The sequence below is a fragment of the Lycium barbarum genome, chromosome 10 (assembly GCF_019175385.1).
Source record: "Lycium barbarum isolate Lr01 chromosome 10, ASM1917538v2, whole genome shotgun sequence".
Taxonomy (NCBI): domain Eukaryota; kingdom Viridiplantae; phylum Streptophyta; class Magnoliopsida; order Solanales; family Solanaceae; genus Lycium; species Lycium barbarum.
Genome location: NC_083346.1, coordinates 102,145,407 through 102,170,429, shown reverse-complemented (window position 1 = coordinate 102,170,429; position 25,023 = coordinate 102,145,407). Strand labels below are relative to the sequence as shown.

Sequence of the window (25,023 nt, the reverse complement as noted above, 5' to 3'; positions counted from 1 at the left end):
AAAATGTCATTAAAGGTGACAATTTGCATCATAATTTGTAGTATATTATTAGGCATTGTATAACAATCACTATATTATTATTATTTACGGCATAACAATTCCTACATAGTTATTCAATGCTGTAACTATCTATATATGAAAAAATAAGTTGGGGTAACCCAGCTTATTTTTTTTGACTTATAAGTTATTTTCAGCTTATAAGCTGCTTTAGATAAGCTAAGTCAAACGGGCCTAATTATTTTTTTGAGCTTATTTTAATCACAAAATGACTTTAAGCTGGCCAGCCAAACACTCAAAAAAGTTAAAAACAGATTATAAGCAACTTATAAGCCAAGCCAAACGGGCTCATATATGTTATATGCAGATTTTGGTATAATGAGCTAAACATCTTAAAAACAATTAAAAATAAAAGCAAGTATTAACCGCTGAATATAATCACCATACTACTATTTGTATATAGACATTTTCTTTCACTACCAGGAATGTCAAAATATCAGCCCTTTCCTCCTTTAATTTGTTCCTCTATATCAAATACACAAATCTTTTCTGACTAAACATTGTATAAAATTTTTGAAAAATCAAAACATCTAGTATGAAATCCATAAGAGTAAAAAGCCGTGAACTGAAAATATCATGTTACAGATCAATTTTCTTTTCTATAGGGGCAAAAAGAAAAGAATGGAGCAACAACGAGGAAAGAACATACATCTTATACATGAACGAACTGCATCCTACAATGGCTCTTGCACAAATTTGACTGTAGCTAGAGGAGAAGCCCGTCGAAAAGTTAACAAATCGATCAACATTTTCACCACTTTATCCGTGACATATATGGTAGGAGCAACAATCATTTGTTCAAGAACAGGCGAATGTCCAAGTAAGAATTTGATAAATGCGATTTCATGCGGAAGACCGGAGAAATCAGTCATATGCACAATCTTCAGTTTACTGAAAGTGCAGTCAGCAGGCCAGTCTTTCTCCCAAAAGTCCAGATCATAAATATCCGTCGTAGTTGTAATTGAGGAACTCTGACAAAGAAAAGGTGCATAAATGGGAACATTGTGAAAATCTATATTGTTTAGAATAAGAAATCAAGCATTTTGACATATACTTACTGATATTTGAAGTTCCTCTAGATTAGGGGAGCTCACAATCAAGCGAAGCACAACAAGTAACTCTTTCATGTCTTCAAAACTAACTTGGTACAGTTCAATGAACTTCAGATTTTGATACATAACGGGAAAGCTTCCTTGCTCATTACCTATACTCAAATACTGCACAAATATAGAGGAGGGTAAGACTATAGATAGATAAAACATTTCCAGGAAAAGAGATGCATGAAAGTATTTTATGCTCCCACTATTGGAAATTTAGGAAGAGACCTTACTTTAGTGAAGTAAATATGGCCAATAAGCCTCTCAAGGCGAGGAACACCACCAAGAAATTTGTCAAAATTGCAACCTGAGCTTTGTTCAAAGTGCTCAGCTATATCATCAGTCATATACATAGCAACTGAAATACCAACCAGATGTGGAGTATTCTCGAGCCGAATATCCTTAAATTCGCCTTCCAAATTCAAATATTTGAGATTTGGAGCTCGAATAGTAAGCTCCAAACTGTCAAAATATGACAATGTCAAGCTCTCAAGAAGAGGGCAACTGGAGATCAGAATTTCAATATCATGTGGAGGAATGATAACTTGCTGGAGACTAAGGTGCTTCAAACACAAGAAGCCTTTGAAATTTGGAGGAGGGTTTAATTCACATCGAACAAGCACCAAATGAGTCAACTTAGGACAAAAGAACAGACAAGAAGGTGCTCTAAACCAGTCATCTTCTCCTATATCAACAACCAACTCTTTGATATCTTTACGAGAAAGGAAAAGTAGCCATTGATCTAAATCAGGAGAAGTTGGTGAGTAGTTAGTATTCAATTCAAATTTGTGAATCGGTCCGTCATGAAGAAACAGGCAACGGGTAATGAAATTTACAAGATTGCAACTGATAATTGATTTGTCATGGGAAGGAGTCAGACATGTGTCATTAAAAACAAGCTGTGTAATGGTTGCCCACTTGTATCTCCATTTTCTTGACAATATGCTTGTCCTTACAGCATCGAGTAATGGAACTTTTATGAGGATGGTTTCTATGATACTTTGAGGCAAATCACTTATTAAATCTTTATCTGAATCAGTGTCCATTCATCAACTTCAGTTGGATAATATCTGCACAAAGATCAAATTCAACCTCTCAGCATTCAGTAAAGAGAACTGAAATCTTTGGAACAGATTCAGTTCTGAAAACCCGCAAAAGTTACACTATTTTTCCTTATAATTAAAACATTTAGAGTACTTCCAATTAGACAAGATCTAATGAGATCTCTCCGTCTACACCACTTCATTATGAAGAAAAAGGAGAAATGGGACGGAGAATAAACATAACACAACCTCTTAACCTATCCCCCTAATGAATTTCAGTCTAAATGACTAGATCACAGTCCAATTCATAGACATGCAAAGTGATGAAGCTGGTTAGAGAGAAGGAAGATGTTGATTGCTTTGTGAATGTGTAGCTAACAAGGAGAGAAGATATTTATTACCCACGTGAGCTACTAAAAGAAATGAAAAAAAAAAAAGATATTAAACAACTATCCTTTCTCTCTCTCTCTTTTTTTTTTTTTTTGAAACTGGTAAATTGTATTCCTTAGCATTTAGGATATGCTGGAGACCATCAAAAAGACTTCAACTGAAGACAGAAAGAGTAAAAGAAATACTTACAGTGATCTTAATAAATCTACAAACTGATATATATCTTCTAATCCTATTTCTTTACACCAAAAGTAGAAAGATACTATACACCAAAAGGCAGTCAATACCGGCAAGGGTGGCTCAGTTGGTTGAGCATGGGGCTTTCATAATGGAGGTCTCAGGTTCGAAACCCCCTGCCTACAACAGTAGGGGATTTGGGGATTTGCCTTCTGGGTCGAGCTCGTCGCACCGGGCTTGCCTAGTGCGGGCTCTCTTTGTTTGCTCCTCCCGGTCCCCGTCGCGGCCTTAGATTCATTGGTGATTCCGCGGCACATCTACGGTATAGATGCCTTGCCAGCAGAAAGAAAACCAGATTATCTCTCCGGTGTGGTTTGCGAGCTATTGCACAGGAGCTGGGTTTACCCTGTGCGCACCCGAAGGGTAGCGGCTGCGGGTTCCCATGTCATCAAAAAAAAAAAAGGCAGTCAACTGTTTAGTGATTCCTTTCTTGAAGAAAATTCCCAGACCTGGCGAACTTTTGATATAAATGATTATCCTCATTGCTGCTTCCAAGTGTGATTGCTTGGTTTTCTGCAAAAACTGACTCAAAATTTTCACTACAAAGCTTATCCCAAGCCTAATAATGGTCAAATACAATAGCTTTCCTATCATTATTTGATAACCAGTGATATCTTTTAGTTCTATGTCTCCATTTTTCTAGTATACTTGCCATAATGCACAGTAGTCAGCTTATAATTAGGCTCTAAAGGTATGCTAGCGGGCTTAGCACCAATCAGCCATGTATCTGAAATGAGTTCTAAAGCATACTTCCTCTGATTAAGCAGCATTCCCTCTTTTGATCTCAGTAATCTATCCCAGGAAGTACGTCAATTTTCCCAGGTCCTTGACCTTGAACTTACTATGCAGGGTGCGTTTTGCTTCTTCTATTCGTGCCATGCCATTCCTGGTAAAGAGTAAATCATCCATATAGTCTAGGATTATGATTATGCCCATTCCCTTTCTCCCGGTAAACAATACGTGATCATGAGCACTCTGTTAGTATGCAGAATTCAGTAATGCACTTGTAAGCTTAATGTTCCATTGGCTCGATGTTTGCTTTAATCCATAAGAGATTTAAAAAACCTGCACACTTTATACTCCCCCTGACTATGGAACCCTTAAGGCAGATCCACATAGACCTAATTCAAAAAGCATTATTCACATCCAACTGAAACAAAAGCCAAATTCTTGAGGCTGCTAAACTGATAATAGTCTGAGACAATGACCATCTTGGCCACCGCAGAAAATATCTCATATAGTCCAATCCTTTTGTTGATCATAGCCTTTTGCCACCAGCCTTGCCTTGAATCTGTCCAAATCACCATTGGACTTATTTTTGATTTTGTAAATCTCTTTAGCTCCTATTGGTTGCATCGCTGACGCTATAAAGAAAAAAAAAATTGATGCACTTACAGATAACAAGACCGGGGAGATAGTAACTCCTTTTTTTCCTTTCCATCTCAAAAGGAGTTACTATCTCCCAAGTCTTGTTATCCGTCGTAAGTGCATTAGTTTCTTGCTTTATAGCGTCTATCCACCTACTGTCTTGGGAAACTTCTTGAAATGTTTTGGGCTTAGTATGTGCAGAGAAAGCCCCTACATAAGCCTGGTAACCAATAGATAACCTCCCATAAGAGACATAATTCGAAATTGTACAACTACCCTTCCTTTTAATGCATAACTCCTACTATTATTTCCACAATCCTACCCACAGCAGAAATGGCTTACCCGTGCACGAAGAGCTAATCTGACCAGAGCAGGGTAGGGGTCGGGTGGACATATGCATTTAGGTAAAGAGACTGTTTCCACGCCTTGCACCAATTACCTATAGGTAATCAAATTTAATTGGGTTTCCAAGAATATGTAGAACGTGTTGTCATCAAAATAGATAGAAAGATATTTCAGAATCATGTTGATTCCTTTCCAATTTGGAATCAACCACATCAGGAAACACTGTTTGCAAAACCCATAATCCCTAATTCCAGAATTTTTCTATCAACAAACAAACCTAACGCCTACACCATATAGCCTATATATCGATAGATATCTCTAACTCCATCAACTTTTTGGACAAAACCCAATTCAAATTTAGTTTATTTAATCACACCCAGATAATAAAAATGCAATCTTTAACAAACCCCAACTTAACATCTACTACACCATATGGCCTATAAATCAACAGATATTAACATTTTGGACAAAACCCAATTCATATTTAGCTGATTTAATCACACTCAGATGATAAAAATGTAATCTTTAACAAACCCACTTTTAACATCTACACCATATGGCCTATAAATCAACAGATATCTCTAATCCCATCAACTTTTTGGACAAACCCAATTCAAATTTAGTTGATAAGTGACACCAAAATAATAAAAAATGTAATCTTTAACAAAAAGTTGTACAGTACAAAGAGTATAAAGCAAATAACAATCCTACTTAGAAGGTAAAACCTGAGATTAAAATCTACACCATATGGCCTGTAAATCAACAGATATCTCCAAACCAGATGATAAAAATGTAAAATTTAACATAAAGTTGTATAGTATCAGAGAATAACAATTCAAATTTAGAAGGTAAAAACCTGAGATTAAATTTGAAGGGGTAGTTGAATTCTGGGGTAGCTGATTGTTTAACTTGTGACGGCTTCGTCGATCAAGCCATGAGACAGGAGAATGATGCGCATGTCTGCAAATGGGTGACAAGTTATTGTAATCTCGATGTTCCCCTAATTATGAAAATGCATTAAATTATACTTTTGCCCTACCAAAAGTTTATATTGCTCTGAGGCTCGTTTGCTATAATGGATAACCATAAATAATTTTTCGGATTAAATTTGATATGAGTTTATTCTATGTTTGATTAGGATAAAATTATGGTATAATTAATTTCGAGATTTTAATGTTATTTTATTCTGTGAGAGGGTGAAATAATTACTCTCAGTATAAGTAATCCTAGGATAACTTGTTTCCCGACCAAACAATTATCTTAGTTTGACTGAGTACAAAATTTAAAAATAAATAAAGATTTTTGAGTATTTTGGTCCTAAATTAAAGATATGTTTAATAGTTTAATTGTCAACCTATTAAATATAGAAAGAGACACTTTTTTTTTACATACCAAAATGAAAAGTAAGACACTTAAATTAAAACGAAATATGCCGAAATGTATAAACGAAAAGGACCTATCAATAACTTTCAAAAGATACTTCGCCCTTTTATCTGTTAGTTATAGTTCCTTTTTTCTCGTAAGGTAAATTGTATTGCATCCATTTAATTCGTTTATCTTAATTTGGTTTGGGATGAGAAAATAAAGATAGTTGTATCAAATTACGAAAAGGGTATTCCTTTTTAAGAAAATTGAAAAAAAATGAGACAAACAAATTAAAACAAATAGAATACTTCAACGTCTAAATTGTTGAATCTAATATACTTCACCAAAAAAAACTTATTTGTATCCAATATTTATACCAATTCAAGAAATACATCACACATGCATTGTTATTAGGTAAAATACATCAAATCACCCTTAAACTATACCCAAAATGTCGATATCACACCTAAACTATACAGGCGACCTACTACACACCTGAACATCTAAAAACTGAAATTATTTACCCTTGCAAACTGATGACCACTTGCACAATGGAAAGTGTAATACACTCGCCTGCCACGTCAGCGCCAAATCAGATTTCTTTTAAATTTTAAATTATTTTTCTTTTCTTTTAGTTAATTTATTTTTCCTTTATTGTAAAATATAAATAACCCCTCACCCCCCCCCCCCCCCCTCCCGCCACCCTTCTTCTTCTCATCTTCTCCATCACTAACCCCTCAACCACTACTCCCTCAACCACTACCCCATCACTAACATCACCCAAATCTCTTTTAAACGTCCATTTGAAGGGCAGTTCGTGCAATTTCAATTTCTCCAGTCCATTTGAAGGGCAGTTCGTGCAATTTCTTCATTGTTTAATAACAATGAAGAAAATTTCTCCAGTCCATTTCACCACCACCCCATCTCACCGGAACCATCAATCCGCCACCACCATCGCCACCAGTTTCACCACCACCAATCCTCCAATAATTGTGGACAAATGAATTTGAACGGAGGGAGTATTAGTAATTTTACTGCTGCTGCTACTACTACATCAGTAGTAGTAGTACCAGCCCGCCTCCACCCCATTCCACCAACTCTATTACTACTACTGCTGCTATTCCACCAACTCATATTCACATTTCACCACCACCAATCCTTCAAATTCATATTTTTTTAATCCCATCCTGTTATAGCCCGTATTTTGTACGTTCGGATATTTCGAGATAGTCGTGGTAAGTTAAGGGCAAGACCATTTTCAAAAATTATTTTAATGTACAAGTTGTTATGAATATTATTTATGAATATTATTAGTATGGTAATATTGTGAAAGGCTAGGGGCAAAACGGGAAATTCACAAAGTGTTCAAGAAAATTCTTGAAGGACCACTTGTGGTCGTGTGGTGTGGGAGTGGACCCCACCCAAGGCTTGGTCAATAATTATATATATAGACCAAATGCTTACAAGGCAAGACAAATTATTCATGAAGTTTCAAGAAGAAAACGTAGAGAAAAAAATATAGGGCCATTCGGCCATGGCTTCCAAAAATGGTGCCATAGAAATTGATCAAGAAAAATTGTTTTCTTCTAGTATTTCCACCAAATGGAAGGCCCTCTTTAACGTGGAGTGGTTGTTGGAGCAAGCAAAACATGTATTGGTGCAATTTGGGACCTTGGCCGAGGAAGAAGTACAAGTGAAGAAAAAGGTAAGGTTTAATCTTCTCTTTCATGTGTTATGGGTGATTTGTGCATGTTGTAGTATGTAGGAATGAATGAAATTCATGAAATATGGGAGTATTGGTTGTAGCCGTGTATATGTGTGTTGTGTAGAAATAATGAGCCAATTATTTTATCTAGTGTTTTGGTTGTTGTCGTCATGGATTCTATGGTGAAAATGAGAGATTAATAATTCAATTGAAGTTGAAATTGTTGTGGCCGTGTGGTGTGAAGCTTGGCCGTGTATATGTCACGTGGTGTAGGAATGATGAACTAATTTTTATTTAGTATTTTGATTGTTATAGAAGTGGATTCCATGATGAGAATGAAGGTTTAATGGATTGAAATGAATTTGTAATCGTTATGGGATTGTTGAAGAAGATAATGTGATATTAGTATGGTTCCTTACAATTGTATGAATGTTATTGCTAAAGTATAGATTGTTGGTGTAGTTTATGAATTTGGAAGAAAGGAAATGTGATTGTTGATATTGTTGTTGATAATTTGGCCGAGTTGAATTCTCGGATTGTTGTTGATAAATTGGCCGAGTTAGATTCTCGGGGATGTTGTATTTACAGGGGAAATGCTGCCGAAATTTCGGTAGAATATAAATGAATCCATTTGAAAGACTAAGACGAGTATATGTCGATGGATCTAATGATTATGTCAATTCTCTTGAATGTAGACTAGCAAGTTTGGACGAATAAGCGTAGCTAATAGGACGTGGAGCAGGTATGTAAGGCTTACCCTTTCTTTCTTTTGGCATGTCTTAGAGCCAAATAAGGTATGATATGCATCTTGGGGATACTCTATTCTGTGATTCCGAATTTGTTTATGATTTGTATCCACCTTTTTGATATGTATCTATGATTTCCGAAGCTCTATTTGATATGTTTCCGAGTCTGTGTATGATTCTTATTCACTCCTAACATGAGCACGTTCGATATATTTGAACTTATTGTATGGTTGAATAACGAGATGAGCGTAAAGAGTTTTGTTCCTAAAAGAGTTCTGTAAGTTTTAATGTCCCTAACTTTCGAAAAAGATCTCGGATTTGCTTTGAAACGTTTGTAAAGGTTCTGTATGTTTCCGAATGACATTCGAAAGAAAATTGATATGACTAAAGTTTTGATTTTCAAATGATAGTACGTTTGATTATCCCATCGAGTCTTTGATACATTTTGATACGCACATATGGTTCCAGAAGCTCTATCTGAGTTGATCCATAACGATATTCGGAAGGTACTTAACATGATTGTTGCTTTGATTTTCCAAAATGGCTTCTGAAATGTACGTAGAAGGTTCTGTACTTCAAACGCTCGTAACATTCCTATACTAAGTTGGATTGACCCGAAACTTGTTTCTGAGCCTTCAGATGTCAGTTAGTGTACGTATCTATCGAGTTTTGATTTGTGTGCATATGGTTTCGCACTACTCTGCTCGTGCAAGCTTCAGTATGTACTTCACTGCGCCCCGGGCCAGGTTCTGTTATCGTGCGTCTTCCTCTGCATTGTTCACCGCGTCCCTCTCCCTTGCGGGCCGGGTTCTGTTATATGTACATATGTTATGATGATATGGGGATGGCGGCCAGGATGGCATGTGATGATTCTGTTCACCGCGTCCCGCAATAGAGGGCCGGGATCTGTTATATGCATATACGATATATGATTTTGACATGCATTGATGATTCCTGTCACGACCCAGCCCCGTGGGCCGCGACTGGTGCCCTACTTGGACACCCAGACAGACAAACATATCAAATCGTAACACACTTATCCAAATCAAATCACAAACAGATAGCATATACGGCCATAATTACTATATGCCGTCTCAAACTATATCAAACTGTTCAAACACATCTCAACGCAACCGTATGCAGATATATATGTACGCCGACAAGGCTTTATTTCAGATTTAGGTAATTTCCAGAAAAATTTCGGCAGAGTTTCCTTTGTTTTACGGACTATCCAATATACCCTGCACGCAGAAAATACCAACAAAAGCCACACAGGGCTAACCAAGCAATATATAAACATATGCGGACCGGCCGCCTCAGCGTATAGGATCGCCCAAACAACATATGCGGACCGGCCGCCTCGGCGTATGGGATCGCCCAAACGACATGTACATACATCCATACAGAAAGACCCTAACCCACAAACATGTCCACAGACCTCTAAACAGACCGACAGAATCATATGACGGGACAGGGCCCCGCCGTACCCCTGAACAAATACATATATACATAGCGAACAAATGTATACCAAAATGTGTGCTCTGAAATGAGAAGAGCACTCCAAACAGCAGAAGAGGATGTCCTAAATGGGTAGATCACCAAACTGTGCGTCTGTACCTGCGGGCATGAAACGCAGCCCCCCCCCCCCCCCCCGAAGAAAGGGGGGTCAGTACGAAATATGTACTGAGTATGCAAAGCAGAATATACAGAAAACAAACCTGAGACATAAACGAAGCAGAAGTGCCGAACATAAGTACAAATCCAATCATATCAAAATGTTTAGTTTCAAACATGTAAGTCATGCATAGGGTACAGAAGAATATGGTCGCCCTCCCGTCGATGGCGCCATAACACAGCATAACACCAGAAAGTTTCAAATCTCCGTATCCCCGTCACATATCACATCACAACATAACGCCATACACAGCATAACACCAAATATATGTGGAACCCGACCCTCATTAGCGAGTAGCTCGGAGAACCATAACACAACATAACTTCGGAGTATATCAAAGTGCGCACGATAACAGAACCGGCCCGGGAACCGGCGAAAGATATAACAGAACGCACGTGTAGAGTCGTGAGTAGTCATATGCATAAAATCATTATCATAAATTCAAACATAAGTAAAAATGATCATATTTGAAAATCGAAATAATAGTCTTAACAAATTCTTTCCAAAGTTTCCAAATTTCATAAAGGAAAGTCGCGGGACCCACGGGTGGGTATTTACCCGAGTCGGGCCCGCCTATAGAAAACATACATATCATATGTCATATAGACTTCTACAAAAATATTTGAGTAATCCGAGCATATTTGTGAAAGGTATGGCATTCCAAAAATTACGAACTTCTTTAAAGTGAACCCTTTTTATGCAAAATTCGGAAAACGATTATTTCAAAGACATAAGGGTTCATATTTCATCAAATCATACATAAGAGTGCCAAAGAACATATACGAATCAAAACATGCTCGAATTTCGGATTTGGAATTTCCTTAAGGCTCTAATTTAGCCTATGTAAAACTAAGACATGCCAAAAAGAAAGGAGGTTACTTTACATACCTCGTACGCACTCCAAGCTAGCCGATCTAAAGTTAATCCCAATCTACGCCTCGGGCTCCTCAAGGTCTACAAATATGCCAACGAATATCCAATATTAACCATAGGCACTTAAGCAATTATTCATTCCAAACTAACTCTAAATCCTATGGAAAATTCGGCAGCATTTCCCCTGTAAATAGGCCATCCTGAGAATTTAAATCGCTCAAAATCAACAACAACAACCACAATAACCAACCTAGCAACTCCAATAACCAATCCGAAAGACAATATTACATTAATACTCTCTTTTTCATCATTCGACAACTTTCCAAATATTCAATTAATGGCTTACCTTCAAGCCAACATCAACGCCTATACATTCAAATACTAACCCAAACTCATACTAACAACATTCAAGAACATTCTAAACAATTTACATAATATTTCCAACGATCCAACAATTTCTCCAAATTGGGCCGAAAACAGCCCCAAAACCGAGAGCAGCCCCTTTACCACATTCCGCATTTTCAAGTCAAGATTTGTATCAACAATCTACACTATAACGATATAATTCTCATAAATATAAAGATTGCATTAATTTCACAAAATTCTCCAAATCAGTCCGCAATATTCACCATATCAATTTGGGACATTAAACTCTCATTTCCAAACTAGAATTCATAACGACGACAACTAAAACACTAAGCGATATTGATTCATCCTTTGCCAAACATTGGGGCTATACACGGCCACACTACACACATATACATATATTAATGATTTTTATTCTCTTCTCCACTCTACAACAATCAAGCATGCTACAATTTTTTTTTTATTCATTAACCCAATCACACCCCCATTTACACGGCTAACTCCCCAAGCACACAACCCACTTCCAACATACGATATTTCACCAATTTCATCCATATTAACATACCACAATATGCATAAAACATTTATATCCCATAAAACAATAGAAATTTTTACCTTTGTTCTTTACTCCACAAGAAAGTTAGGGTTTGCGATTTACAAAAATGGATGGTTTGATCGCTCCAATAATGCTTCCACGCTACTTAGGGACCTCCAAATAGTGGGTTAACACCAAGGAATTATTTTTGGGAAGGCTAGAAATGGGGTTGGATTTTTCTCCTCTTGGCCGTAAATAGTGACGCCGTGAACAGTGTGTCGTGAACAGTTCCGCCGTCGTGAACAGTTCCGGCGTGAACAGTAGCCGCCGTGAACAGTTCCGGCGTCGTGAACAGTGACCGAACTTCTCTCTCTCTCTCTCTAGTTTGAGAGCTTCTCTCACTAACTCTATTTTGATGGATGAATTTTGTGAATGAAATGGTGTATTATGAGTCATCTTATGACCATATATATGTAGCCCATAACATTGACACATGTCCCACTAATTTACTTGGTTAACTTTAATTAATCAATATGTGCCACTTAATAACTTAATCATAGTTAAATAAATCTCTAATCTCCACTAATATTTTCATACTAGTTGAAACTTATAAACACTCGTGCACTCATTAAAATTGAGAATTAAAAGTTCCTATTACATATCCCAAAATAATCCCGTCCTTAACTTATGTCGATTAACTTATGAATAATTTGACGTATAAAAATACGGGGTATAACATTCTTCCCCCCTTTAGAACATTCGTCCTCGAATGTTAAACTGGTCCTGAACTCCCAATACTTACTCAAGTGTTCTCTTTTTTGATTATGCTCCTCACGTGCCTCTTTCATTGGTTGATTCGCTTTAATCCATTATAACGTACTCCAGGTCTTTACATAGTCATTCCTGTAATATTTCCTCTTTCTGTTGCTTCCCGAGGTAATAATTCCACGTCATTGCCTTCACTCTCCTCTTACTTCGCTGTCCGTTGTCAGTTGTATTGCGAGCTCTTCCGTTGAAATATTACTTTCTTCCTTGTGCGCTTAGTCTTAACTTGACTCCTTCTTCTTCCAATTAATCCTCCTCTTCCTGTGTTCGCTTTCACTTTTGTTACCACTTGACTTTTATCCTAAATTTTCCCTATAGAACTTTGTAAGTCTTTCTTATTTTATATTTGCTTTCCCGTTTCACACTAATCACATCATATCCTCTAGTTACTTCCTTGCTAGGCTTCACTCACTTCTATAACAATCCTTATGGTTTTCATATTACATCCTGCGGACTAGGCGTACCTAACCCTTCACCTTTTCTGATTGGTCTTGCCCCATCGGTATAAACTTTCAAGGCACATTATGAACCTATATTTCATTCTCCTTTTTACTTATTCCCGGAAATATTTGGGCAGAGGTTCCTCTGTATTTCTTACTATTCCAAAACCTGTACACAGAAAATACCAACCATGCCTCACAGGGCCAACACATATATGTATTTATATATCATATCATATCACATCGTAGCCACACAGGGCTAATAATTACAAATAAAAGTATACAGATGTCGAGACTTACCTCACATGCCCACCTCAAACGGCACCGGTGACATTTCCCGGTTTATTTTCTTTTCAACCTTCAACTTTATATTTCCATCATACTTCAAATAACTTCTCCAATACACCTCTTTCGCACCATTACTTACCTGCGCACTGTGTAGCTTCCCATATCATCAATCACTGTCTTCTGTCGATACCGTTCTTCGGCTGAAATCAAGGGTTAGTAACAAAAGGGAATTCATTTCCTACGGCTGGCTCTATCGCACGATCTAAGATCCAAAGAAAGGTAACATCCTAAATGTCCTGTAGCCTCCTGTTTATAGATGTGGTGCACAACACACCGATAAACAAGACTCTACTAGACACGGTCTGTAGACATTCCGAGGACAAACCGCTCTGATACCACTTCTGTCACGACCCAGCCCCGTGGGCCGCGACTGGTGCCCTACTTGGACACCCAGACAGACAAACATATCAAATCGTAACACACTTATCCAAATCAAATCACAAACAGATAGCATATACGGCCATAATTACTATATGCCGTCTCAAACTATATCAAACTGTTCAAACACATCTCAACGCAACCGTATGCAGATATATATGTACGCCGACAAGGCTTTATTTCAGATTTAGGTAATTTCCAGAAAAATTTCGGCAGAGTTTCCTTTGTTTTACGGACTATCCAATATACCCTGCACGCAGAAAATACCAACAAAAGCCACACAGGGCTAACCAAGCAATATATAAACATATGCGGACCGGCCGCCTCGGCGTATAGGATCGCCCAAACAACATATGCGGACCGGCCGCCTCGGCGTATGGGATCGCCCAAACGACATGTACATACATCCATACAGAAAGACCCTAACCCACAAACATGTCCACAGACCTCTAAACAGACCGACAGAATCATATGACGGGACAGGGCCCCGCCGTACCCCTGAACAAATACATATATACATAGCGAACAAATGTATACCAAAATGTGTGCTCTGAAATGAGAAGAGCACTCCAAACAGCAGAAGAGGATGTCCTAAATGGGTAGATCACCAAACTGTGCGTCTGTACCTGCGGGCATGAAACGCAGCCCCCCCCCCCCCCCCCCCGAAGAAAGGGGGGTCAGTACGAAATATGTACTGAGTATGCAAAGCAGAATATACAGAAAACAAACCTGAGACATAAACGAAGCAGAAGTGCCGAACATACGTACAAATCCAATCATATCAAAATGTTTAGTTTCAAACATGTAAGTCATGCATAGGGTACAGAAGAATATGGTCGCCCTCCCGTCGATGGCGCCATAACACAGCATAACACCAGAAAGTTTCAAATCTCCGTATCCCCGTCACATATCACATCACAACATAACGCCATACACAGCATAACACCAAATATATGTGGAACCCGACCCTCATTAGCGAGTAGCTCGGAGAACCATACCACAGCATAACTTCGGAGTATATCAAAGTGCGCACGATAACAGAACCGGCCCGGGAACCGGCGAAAGATATAACAGAACGCACGAGTAGAGTCGTGAGTAGTCATATGCATAAAATCATTATCATAAATTCAAACATAAGTAAAAATGATCATATTTGAAAATCGAAATAATAGTCTTAACAAATTCTTTCCAAAGTTTCCAAATTTCATAAAGGAAAGTCGCGGGACCCACGGGTGGGTATTTACCCGAGTCGGGCCCGCCTATAGAAAACATACATATCATATGTCATATAGACTTCTACAAAAATATTTGAGTAATCCGAGCATATTTGTGAAAGGTATGGCATTCCAAAAATTACGAACTTCTTTAAAGTGAACCCTTTTTATGCAAAATTCGGAAAACGATTATTTCAAAGACATAAGGGTTCATATTTCATCAAATCATACATAAGAGTGCCAAAGAACATATACGAATCAAAACATGCTCGGATTTCGGATTTGGAATTTCCTTAAGGCTCTAATTTAGCCTATGTAAAACTAAGACATGCCAAAAAGAAAGGAGGTTACTTTACATACCTCGTACGCACTCCAAGCTAGCCGATCTAAAGTTAATCCCAATCTACGCCTCGGGCTCCTCAAGGTCTACAAATATGCCAACGAATATCCAATATTAACCATAGGCACTTAAGCAATTATTCATTCCAAACTAACTCTAAATCCTATGGAAAATTCGGCAGCATTTCCCCTGTAAATAGGCCATCCTGAGAATTTAAATCGCTCAAAATCAACAACAACAACCACAATAACCAATCTAGCAACTCAAATAACCAATCCGAAAGACAATATTACATTAATACTCTCTTTTTCATCATTCGACAACTTTCCAAATATTCAATTAATGGCTTACCTTCAAGCCAACATCAACGCCTATACATTCAAATACTAACCCAAACCCATACTAACAACATTCAAGAACATTATAAACAATTCACATAATATTTCCAACGATCCAACAATTTCTCCAAATTGGGCCGAAAACAGCCCCAAAACCGAGAGCAGCCCCTTTACCACATTCCGCATTTTCAAGTCATGATTTGTATCAACAATCTACACTATAACGATATAATTCTCATAAATATAAAGATTGCATTAATTTCACAAAATTCTCCAAATCAGTCCGCAATATTCACCATATCAATTTGGGACATTAAACTCTCATTTCCAAACTAGAATTCATAACGACGACAACTAAAACACTAAGCGATATTGATTCATCATTTGCCAAACATTGGGGCTATACACGGCCACACTACACACATATACATATATTAATGATTTTTATTCTCTTCTCCACTCTACAACAATCAAACATGCTACAAATTTTTTTTTATTCATTAACCCAATCACACCCCCATTTACACGGCTAACTCCCCAAGCACACAACCCACTTCCAACATACGATATTTCACCAATTTCATCCATATTAACATACCACAATATGCATAAAACATTTATATCCCATAAAACAATAGAAATTTTTACCTTTGTTCTTTACTCCACAAGAAAGTTAGGGTTTGCGATTTACAAAAATGGATGGTTTGATCGCTCCAATAATGCTTCCACGCTACTTAGGGACCTCCAAATAGTGGGTTAACACCAAGGAATTATTTTTGGGAAGGCTAGAAATGGGGTTGGATTTTTCTCCTCTTGGCCGTGAATAGTGACGCCGTGAACAGTGTGTCGTGAACAGTTCCGCCGCCGTGAACAGTTCCGGCGTGAACAGTAGCCGCCGTGAACAGTCCGGCGTCGTGAACAGTGACCGAACTTCTCTCTCTCTCTCTCTCTAGTTTGAGAGCTTCTCTCACTAACTCTATTTTGATGGATGAATTTTGTGAATGAAATGGTGTATTATGAGTCATCTTATGACCATATATATGTAGCCCATAACATTGACACATGTCTCACTAATTTACTTGGTTAACTTTAATTAATCAATATGTGCCACTTAATAACTTAATCATAGTTAAATAAATCTCTAATCTCCACTAATATTTTCATACTAGTTGAAACTTATAAACACTCGTGCACTCATTAAAATTGAGAATTAAAAGTTCCTATTACATATCCCAAAATAATCCCGTCCTTAACTTATGTCGATTAACTTATGAATAATTTGACGTATAAAAATACGGGGTATAACAATTCCGTTCACCGCGTCCCTCATTAAAGGGCCGGGATCTGTTATGTGCATATATGATATATGATGTCTGCATATGTGATGACTCCGTTCACCGCGTCCCTCACTAAAGGGTCGGGTTCTGTTATATGTATATGTATATGATGACATATGAGGTCAGCACGCATGATCTGTATTTGGAAAGTAAGTATTCTGATACTCTAGACGATTTACTCATTTTCTGTATTTCTTCTGACACATGATATGGGTATGTATGATTCACGCTCGGGAAATAAGCGCCTTGGTATTCCGGCTAATGTACTTAATTTTGTACCGTTGTTCCGGTTATGTTTCTGTTTTCTGTATTTCATGCCTTACATACTCAGTACATATTCCGTACTGACCCCCTTTCTTCGGAGGCTGCGTTTCATGCCGCGCAGGTACACCCAGATGTGTTGAAGCTATTATAGAAGATGTTCCAGTGGAGTTAGCAGGTTCCACTTGTTCCTGGAGTGTTGCCGAGTCAGAGTATATGTGCTATGATGTCTGATTAATGTTAGAGACTTTGCAGACAGAGTCGTGGGTATTGGTTGTCAGTTCTGTAAGCGGCTCCATCAGCCGATGTGTCATTTTGTGTTATGATATAAGTTCTATATGATTACAGATTTTGTTTGATTTGAAAGCAACGAAAAAGAATATTTCTGAAAGTTGTACTATGCATTTCATCTTTATTTGATTTAAAAAGTCCAAAAGATTATGTATGTAATAAGAGTCAGCGGGTTCGCTCGGCTCCGAATATGGGGTCGGGTGCCCATCACACCCTAGTAAGGTTAGGGTGTGACACATCCCCACCCCTACCCCATTTCTTCTTCATTCCCTACCCCCACCCCATTTCTTTCTATTTTTCCGCCACTGCTGCCTTCCCCCCGCCCCTTCTCCTCCTCCTCCCCTATCTTCACGCCCCCTGCCCCTTTCCTCCATTTTTCTCATCACATTGTTTAATTGGGCAATTAATTGTTACTTTCTAATTTCATTATTAAAAAAAAAAACACACACAATCCAATGGATTTTGCAGAGATTTAGTAGTAACCTAGGTTTCATGGCCACAAAATTTCAAGTTTTAATGGCTCCAAAATCTGAACCTTTTTTTGTAGTATTTTGATATTTTTTTCAAGAAAGGAAGAGAAATGGGTGAAATTGATGGCGGTGGTGGTGGTGGCTATGGTGTTTTCCGGTGAGATGAAGAGAGAGAGGGGCGTGGAGATGGGGAGGGAGGGGGAAGAGAGGTGTCGTCGCCGGAGACGAGCTCGTCAGAGCTCCATTAATGGCGGAAAAATGAAGAAGAAATGGGAGTGGAAGTGAGACTACAAAAATGAAAGAAGAATGGGGGTGGGGGTGGGGGTGGGTGGGATTACAAAAATATGAATTTTGCAATTAAAAAAAAAAAAAAGAACTTCACTTGCCTATTTTTGAATTATAATTTTTATTTTTGCCACATTAGCTTCTAAGGGGTAATAAATAACACTTTAAAATATATTAGGTGTGTAATGAGTCGTCTGTATAGTTTAAGTGTAATATCGACATTTTGGGTATAGTTTAGGGGTGTTTTGATGTATTTTGCCTTGTTATTACTAAATTGTAATTAATTAATACACATTCTCAATTTTTTTTTTATTAAAGAGAAAATGGCCAAACCGTCATCTCAAACCCTTCTTCCTCACCATTACATACGAAAGACCCAAATTCTTAAACCTTCATGAACAAAAATTACACAATACCTTAATAAAATTATCACATTTTCTACGTTTCCTTAAACCATCATCTTTTCCTCTTTCTTAGGTCTACTTGAGCTCCCTTTTTTTTTTTTTTTTTTCTCATAAGAGTTTCGTAAAGTACCAAATTCGATTCTGCAAACCGGAATCCTTTGTCGACGGAGAAGAAGAAGACAGGTTTCATGGTTAATATCATCACACGGAAAATTCAACGATGAGTAATCAAATAAAATGTGTTCAATAAATAGCCCACCTAATGGATCTTAAAACTGGACAACCCAAAACCCACTTCTTGTAATGCAGAAATTTGAAAGAAAAAAAAAACCGAACTTTTTGCAGTGTTGAGGTATTAGTTGCGAATTGAGGTTCATTTTCCTCAAAAAAAAAAAAAATTGTGCTCAGATTTCTCGTGCAGAGTTACCTATTCGGGAATTCGATAATCGTCGGAATTGTTTAGGGCCTGTTGGAAAGCTACCTTGTAATTGGAATTGGTGTATTACTAGGGTAGTAATTACACGGCTTAGTAATTAAATAATATTGTGTAATTACACCGACCTGTTTGTTTGTCATAATTAATTACAGTGTAATTACAAGCGTGCTGTTTGGTTGCACAAGTGTAATTACATAGTTAGTTTAATTTAAAAATAAAATTTAATTATAAAAAATTTAAAATTAATATTTAAAAAATATTTGCCTTTATAAATGATATTAAATTAGTTATTTAATAACATATTGTTTCTTGAAAATATATTAATTAATAATCATATATTTATAACTAATATTGTAAAAAATAATTGATATATATTAATTTTAATTAATTATAAAACTTAAAAGAAGACTTTTTTTGTGAGAACGTCATGGATTGGATGTTTGACAAAAAAAAATATTTATAAATATAATGCCATAACATTCTTCAAATGTTTGACACAAAATATCCATCAAATGTAAGTGAAAAATAAATAACATGCAATGTGAAAGCAAATAACTTAAAATTGAAAATGTAACCTAAATTCAAAATCCAAAAGAAAAAGTTCAACATAATACTCTTATGTCAAATTCCAACATTACATAAGTAAGTTCCAACGTAACTTAAGTAAATAATTCAAAAGAAAGGAAAAATATAAGTCTATAACTTCATTTACAATGAAATTCTACTTTAATAATGTCACTCGTTATATGTCAAGTTTGTTAATGACTCATTCTTGCCAATATTAAGAGGTGTAGTTTCAAAAATTAGAATAATAACACGGTTATGCTAAATGAATAAAATAAAAAAATAAAAAAATACGAGCAATTACATTGAACCACAAGAAGTAAAGGTTGGTAATGCGAAGAAAGGAAATGAAAAATAAATAATATAAAAAGAAATATACATTTTAAATAATAAAATAATTAAAAAGTAAAAATAAAAATAATAGAAGTAAAAAATAAAAAGAAATAAAAATAAAAAAATAAACAAACTAAAAAGTAACTCTGTAATTACACCCAATTCTCAACCCCCCCCCCCCCCCCCCCCCTTGAGAATTGGAGAGTGTAATTACACCCTCTTAATTACATTCAATTCACACCTAACTGTGTAATTACTTGATCAAACAAACAGGTCAAACCGTGTAATTGCACCCAATTACACCCAATTCCAATTACCTGGGTGGCTTTCCAAACAGACCCTTAAAGAAAATGAAGAAGAAGAACAGAGGAAAAAGGAAAAACAATGAAAAGAATAAAAAAATAAAAGTTTTTTTTTTTAGATGCACAAGTGTTAGGCGTGTGCACTTCACTCTCCAACACATAGCTGAGATTGACATTTTAAGGGTGTGTTTATTGCGTTTTAAAAAGGTTTTGCTGTGTGATAGGACTCCCCAAAGAAAAAGTGAGTAATTGGAAATTCGGTTATATGTTGAGGTAGTATTTGGCCATTTTTTTAATTTTATAAAATAGTATGATTTGATGTAAACATTAAAAGCAGATAACCTTTTACCATTATCATTTATGACCCTCTAAATTGCGATATTCCAATATGCAACACCCTTCGTTTAGTACGCTGACTAAATTATTCCAAGATTATAATTTCGGGACTAATTTATCTCATCTGGAAGATGGGATAAAATGATCCCAAGGTTGGTGGAATAAGGTGGGATATCCCATCCTTAAGATTCTGCCTCATTTTATACTCTGTTTGATAAAAAGTATAAATTTATACCTTCTACCAAACATGATACAAAAACATTTAGTGCTGGGATTTTCGTATTTCCATCCAACAACCTCCAGTTCCTTTTTTTTTTTCTTTTGGTTTCTCATCCGATTTTCGGTATCCACATTGGGGCCTAACTAATCCGTGGACTGTTGCCCGTGATAAACAATCCGTGGCAAAAATTACTTAAAATTTCGCTAGAAATGTGGCTTGGAGCTGTTGCCTGTGATAGATATTTGAGGTAGACACTAAATCAACAAAAGTGATATCTTGAGGGGTTCGGATCCCTCTACTCTTGACAAGGCCTCGGTTCCTAAGAATGGAGTCTTTCTGCAGGGTATGCATTGAGTTTAGATTAGCCAAGCTAGTGAGTTCAGAGTCGTGCCTATATTTACATATTAAAAACATGCTAGCTGCCTCCTCTCTAGCAGTCAAATTTGGGAATGTTTTCCCATATCTTTGTCACAACATGTTACATAGTAAATGAGTAGCTCATTCTGGTGATGCAATAAAATTCTCTATCTTTAAAAACGACTTTTGCTCGAGGTGATGCCCTCTGAAATTCATTGACCTGTTTCAGTATCTCAACTAATGTTTGAGGAGATTCAGGCTTTATGTAGCCCTGATAAACATTTTTTCTAACATCAGAGACTTGGCCAGCAAAAGCTTGATTAGCTCCATCTCAGGCTTTGTGCCACTTTTATCTATCAAGCTAACTTCAGTAAGCTGATCGAACTTTATGTCAGAATAGTATTGAGCTTCCAAAAGTTCTTGAGTGGGAAGGTCATCTCGTTTATTATCCAATGCCTGAACAGAGATTACAACATGAGAAAAATAACATAAACTGGAACATACATCGGAGGAAACCAAAGGAAAAGGAGAAAACAAGTCAAGTTAGTTGTTCCAGACCTGAATTTCAATTTCTTCAAATATGGGGAGCTTCTAATCAAGCCAAGAAGACAATAGTATTTTTTATTATAATGTTTTGGTTTGGCCTCAATGGCCTTTAAGACAATTTTGTTATATTATTATCAAGCCTTAACCTTTATGGTGGTCTCCGACTTTGACTGAAACTTTTGCTTCAACTGTATGAGAATTTTCAATTCATCCCTTAGTTTGCATTTCGTGTAGGGTAATTTACGTCCGGCTTTTATTCGGGCAAAAATTCTTCCAACTCGTTCTTATTAACAAGGACCTTGCATTTATGCTTACGAAACGGGACATCTCCCATTAATTTCAAGCATTTTTATTTTTGCGCAAAAATGAGTTGTAATCGAGCTTCCTTTTTTTTTTCACGAAATCTTAGTCTTTTATTGACTTTACAACTTTTTATTGCAATTTACAATTTCAATTACAATCGAAACTAAGATCATAAAAGGAGCTGCCAAACTTCCTCCGGGAATTATGAATTTTTTCCTCGGGATCAACTCTTGGCAACAGTCCCCTGTGTTTTGCAAAAATTATGAGAACTTGAATAATGAAAGTCTCCTCCTGGCAGTCCCTAGTGCAATTTCCCAAAACAAGTTCCCATTGTTTCAAATAGATAACACGTTTCTCATTGCTGCCTCATTAAAAACCTTGTCAAAAAATCCTTTTTGGGACGAAAATCGATCTAAGGAAAAAAGAGTGCAGCACGTGTTTTTAGAATTCATTTAATGTGATCCTGTGTCTTTTATCAGTAATAATGCCGCTTCAAATGAGTGATGTTCCAATTATTGGGCAACTTGGTCCCATCCTCCGTTTCCAATTGGTATGAGCCTTTTCCCGTTATGCTAGCTACCTAGTAAGGCCCTTTCCAATTTGGTTCGAGTTTTCCTACATTATGGTCCTTGGTATTAAGAGTTATCTTTCGTAGGACCAAATCTCCTACTTGGAAATGCATGAGTTTGGTCCGGCCATTATAATACTTGCCTATCTTTTGCTTTTGAGCCATAATGCTGATCAGAGCCATTTCTATGTGCTCCTTTAACAAGTCCAAATTAAGCAGCATCGCTTTGTTGTTTTTTCCTTCACTTGCGTGGGTATACCTTAGAGATGACTCCCTTATTTCTACCGGTATCAAGGATTCAACCCCATACACCAGAGAAAACGGAGTTTCTCCTGTACTGAGCTTCGTTGTTGTCCGATGTGCCCATAATATTTCTGGTAGCAACCCCCTCCATTTTTCTTTTGCCAATTGCAACCGCTTCTTCAAACTCTGTACGATTTCTTTGTTTGTTGACTCGGCTTTTCCATTCGTATTTGGATGACAGGGAGTTGATGTTATCCGTTTAATCTTCAGCCCATCAAAGAACTCTGTCACCTTTCTACCAACGAACTGCTGCCCGTTGTCACGGGCTATCTCCTTTGGAATTTCAAACTGGCAAATGATGTGGTCAGATAAAATCGATGATTTCCTTTTCTCTTATCTTCTTATAAGCCCCTCCTTCTACCTATTGGAAAAATAATCTGTCATAATGAGCAGGAATTTATCTTGACCAGGAGCTGCAGGCAATGGCCCCACAATAGCCATCCCCCATTTCATGAAAGGCCAAGGTGACACCACCTGAAGCAAAGGTTCCGCTAGCTAATTAATCATTGGAGCATGGCGCTGACACTTGTAGCATTTCCGAACAAATGCTTTGGCATCCTCCTCCATCTGGGACTAATAATATCCTGCTCGTATCAACTTTCTCACTAACAAGTCTGCTCCAGAGTGATTCCCACATACTCTTTCATGCACTTCTCTCATCTCATAATCCGTTTCACTTGGTCCTAGGCATCTAGCCGATGGACCGTAAAGGGAACTTCTGTACAATTACCTATCTACATGCAATACCGGGCTGCTTTTGTGCGTACTGCCCGAGATTATTTTGGATCATCAGGTAGCTTGCCGTCGCAAAGATAATCTATATGTTTATTACGCCGATCCTAAGTCAAGCTGGTAGAATTCACCTTATCATGGCTAGGATCCAACACCGAATTCAGTAATTGCACGACCTTTCCCGAACTGATTCCCTCAGTGTCAGTTGAAGATCCCAAGTTTTCCAGAGCATCAGTCTTTACATTTCGTTCCCTCGAAACATGCTCCATCGTCCATTCCTTGAAACGACGCAACAGTATTTGAACTTTATCTAAATATTTCTGCATCCTGTCGTCTTTCACATAAAAAATTCCATGCACTTGATTGACCACCAAGAGGGAATCTCTTGGCCTCAGTAACCTCAGCCCCCAAGCTTCGAGCTAACTCCAATCTTGCAATCATTGCCTCATACTTGGCTTCATTGTTAGTTAACTGCACAGTTTTAATTGCCTATCTAATTATATCCCCGTTGGGGTTTTTTTAGAACTACACCCAATCCGGTCCCTTTCACATTGGTTGCTTTGTCTATGAATAAAGTCCAGACCCCAGGTAATTCCCCAGAAGAGACTATCAACTCTTTTTCTACGTCAGGCACCATTCCGGGCCTGATATCAGCCTAAAAATCAGGCAACACTTGGGACTTTATAGCTGTTCGTGGCCTATACTCTATGTCATAACCACTAATTTCAACAGCCCACTTTGCTAACTTATCCGAGAGTTTAGGTTTATGCAATATATTCCTTAACAGATATGTTGTTACAACACAAATAGGATGACACTGGAAGTAAGGTCTCAATTTCCTAGCGGCAGTTATTAAGCTAATTTCTCAAGATGAGGATACCTGGTTTCGGCACTTGCCAATGTCCTACTAACGTAATAAATAGGAATGCGTACCTTTATCTTCTCGGACCAAAATGGCACTCACTGCTACTTCGAACACAGCCAAATACACCAGGAGTTGCTCACCCTCCAAAGGTTTAGATAACAATGTTACGCTCGATAGATATTCCTTCAGCTCCCTTAAAGCTTGCTGGCACTTCGGTATCCATTTGAAATCCTTTTTCTTTTTCAGCAACGAGAAAAACTGGTGACTTTTTTCTGAGGTACGAGATATAAAACGACTTAAGGCTGCCAACCTTCGGGTTAACCTCTGTACCGCCTTTACATCTTCCAACACTTTCGGGATCTCTTCTATTGCCTTTATTTTATCCGGATTGACCTCAATTCCACGATTTGAAACTAGGAACCCTA

General features: G+C 37.4%; 1 protein-coding gene and 1 long non-coding RNA gene across 3 annotated transcripts; both read right to left on the bottom strand.

Moving 5' to 3' along the window:
• Positions 1 to 430: 430 nt before the first annotated feature.
• Positions 431 to 5,565, bottom strand: LOC132614902 (F-box/FBD/LRR-repeat protein At1g13570). Of its 2 annotated transcripts, none has more exons than XM_060329460.1 (4): positions 5,394 to 5,565; positions 1,388 to 2,224; positions 1,116 to 1,274; positions 431 to 1,028 (listed from the first exon to the last, which is right to left on the bottom strand). In XM_060329460.1, the coding sequence occupies exons 2-4, from the start codon at positions 2,198 to 2,200 to the stop codon at positions 732 to 734; spliced, it is 1,269 nt and encodes a 422-aa protein (XP_060185443.1). In that variant the 5' UTR covers positions 2,201 to 2,224; positions 5,394 to 5,565; the 3' UTR covers positions 431 to 731. The 2 variants fall into 2 exon arrangements, with proteins under 2 accessions (XP_060185443.1, XP_060185444.1); XM_060329461.1 differs by lacking the exon at positions 5,394 to 5,565 and adding an exon at positions 5,263 to 5,393.
• A 3,763-nt stretch (positions 5,566 to 9,328) lies between these two features.
• LOC132614507 (uncharacterized) lies at positions 9,329 to 12,610 on the bottom strand. The gene is made up of 3 exons (XR_009572321.1): positions 11,883 to 12,610; positions 10,917 to 10,982; positions 9,329 to 9,970 (listed from the first exon to the last, which is right to left on the bottom strand). It is a non-coding gene; the product is annotated as an uncharacterized LOC132614507 (long non-coding RNA).
• Positions 12,611 to 25,023: the final 12,413 nt, after the last annotated feature.

Bases quoted from the DNA above. Each gene is read 5' to 3' on its own strand.
- LOC132614902 (XM_060329460.1), bottom strand. From the start codon at position 2,200: ATGGACACTGATTCAGATAAAGATTTAATAAGTGATTTGCCTCAAAGT. The intron at 1,275-1,387 runs GTAAGGTCTCTT...ATATTTGTGCAG, and splicing joins GCCATATTTACTTCACTAAA to TATTTGAGTATAGGTAATGA. The intron at 1,029-1,115 runs GTAAGTATATGT...TTTCTTTGTCAG, and splicing joins TAGAGGAACTTCAAATATCA to AGTTCCTCAATTACAACTAC.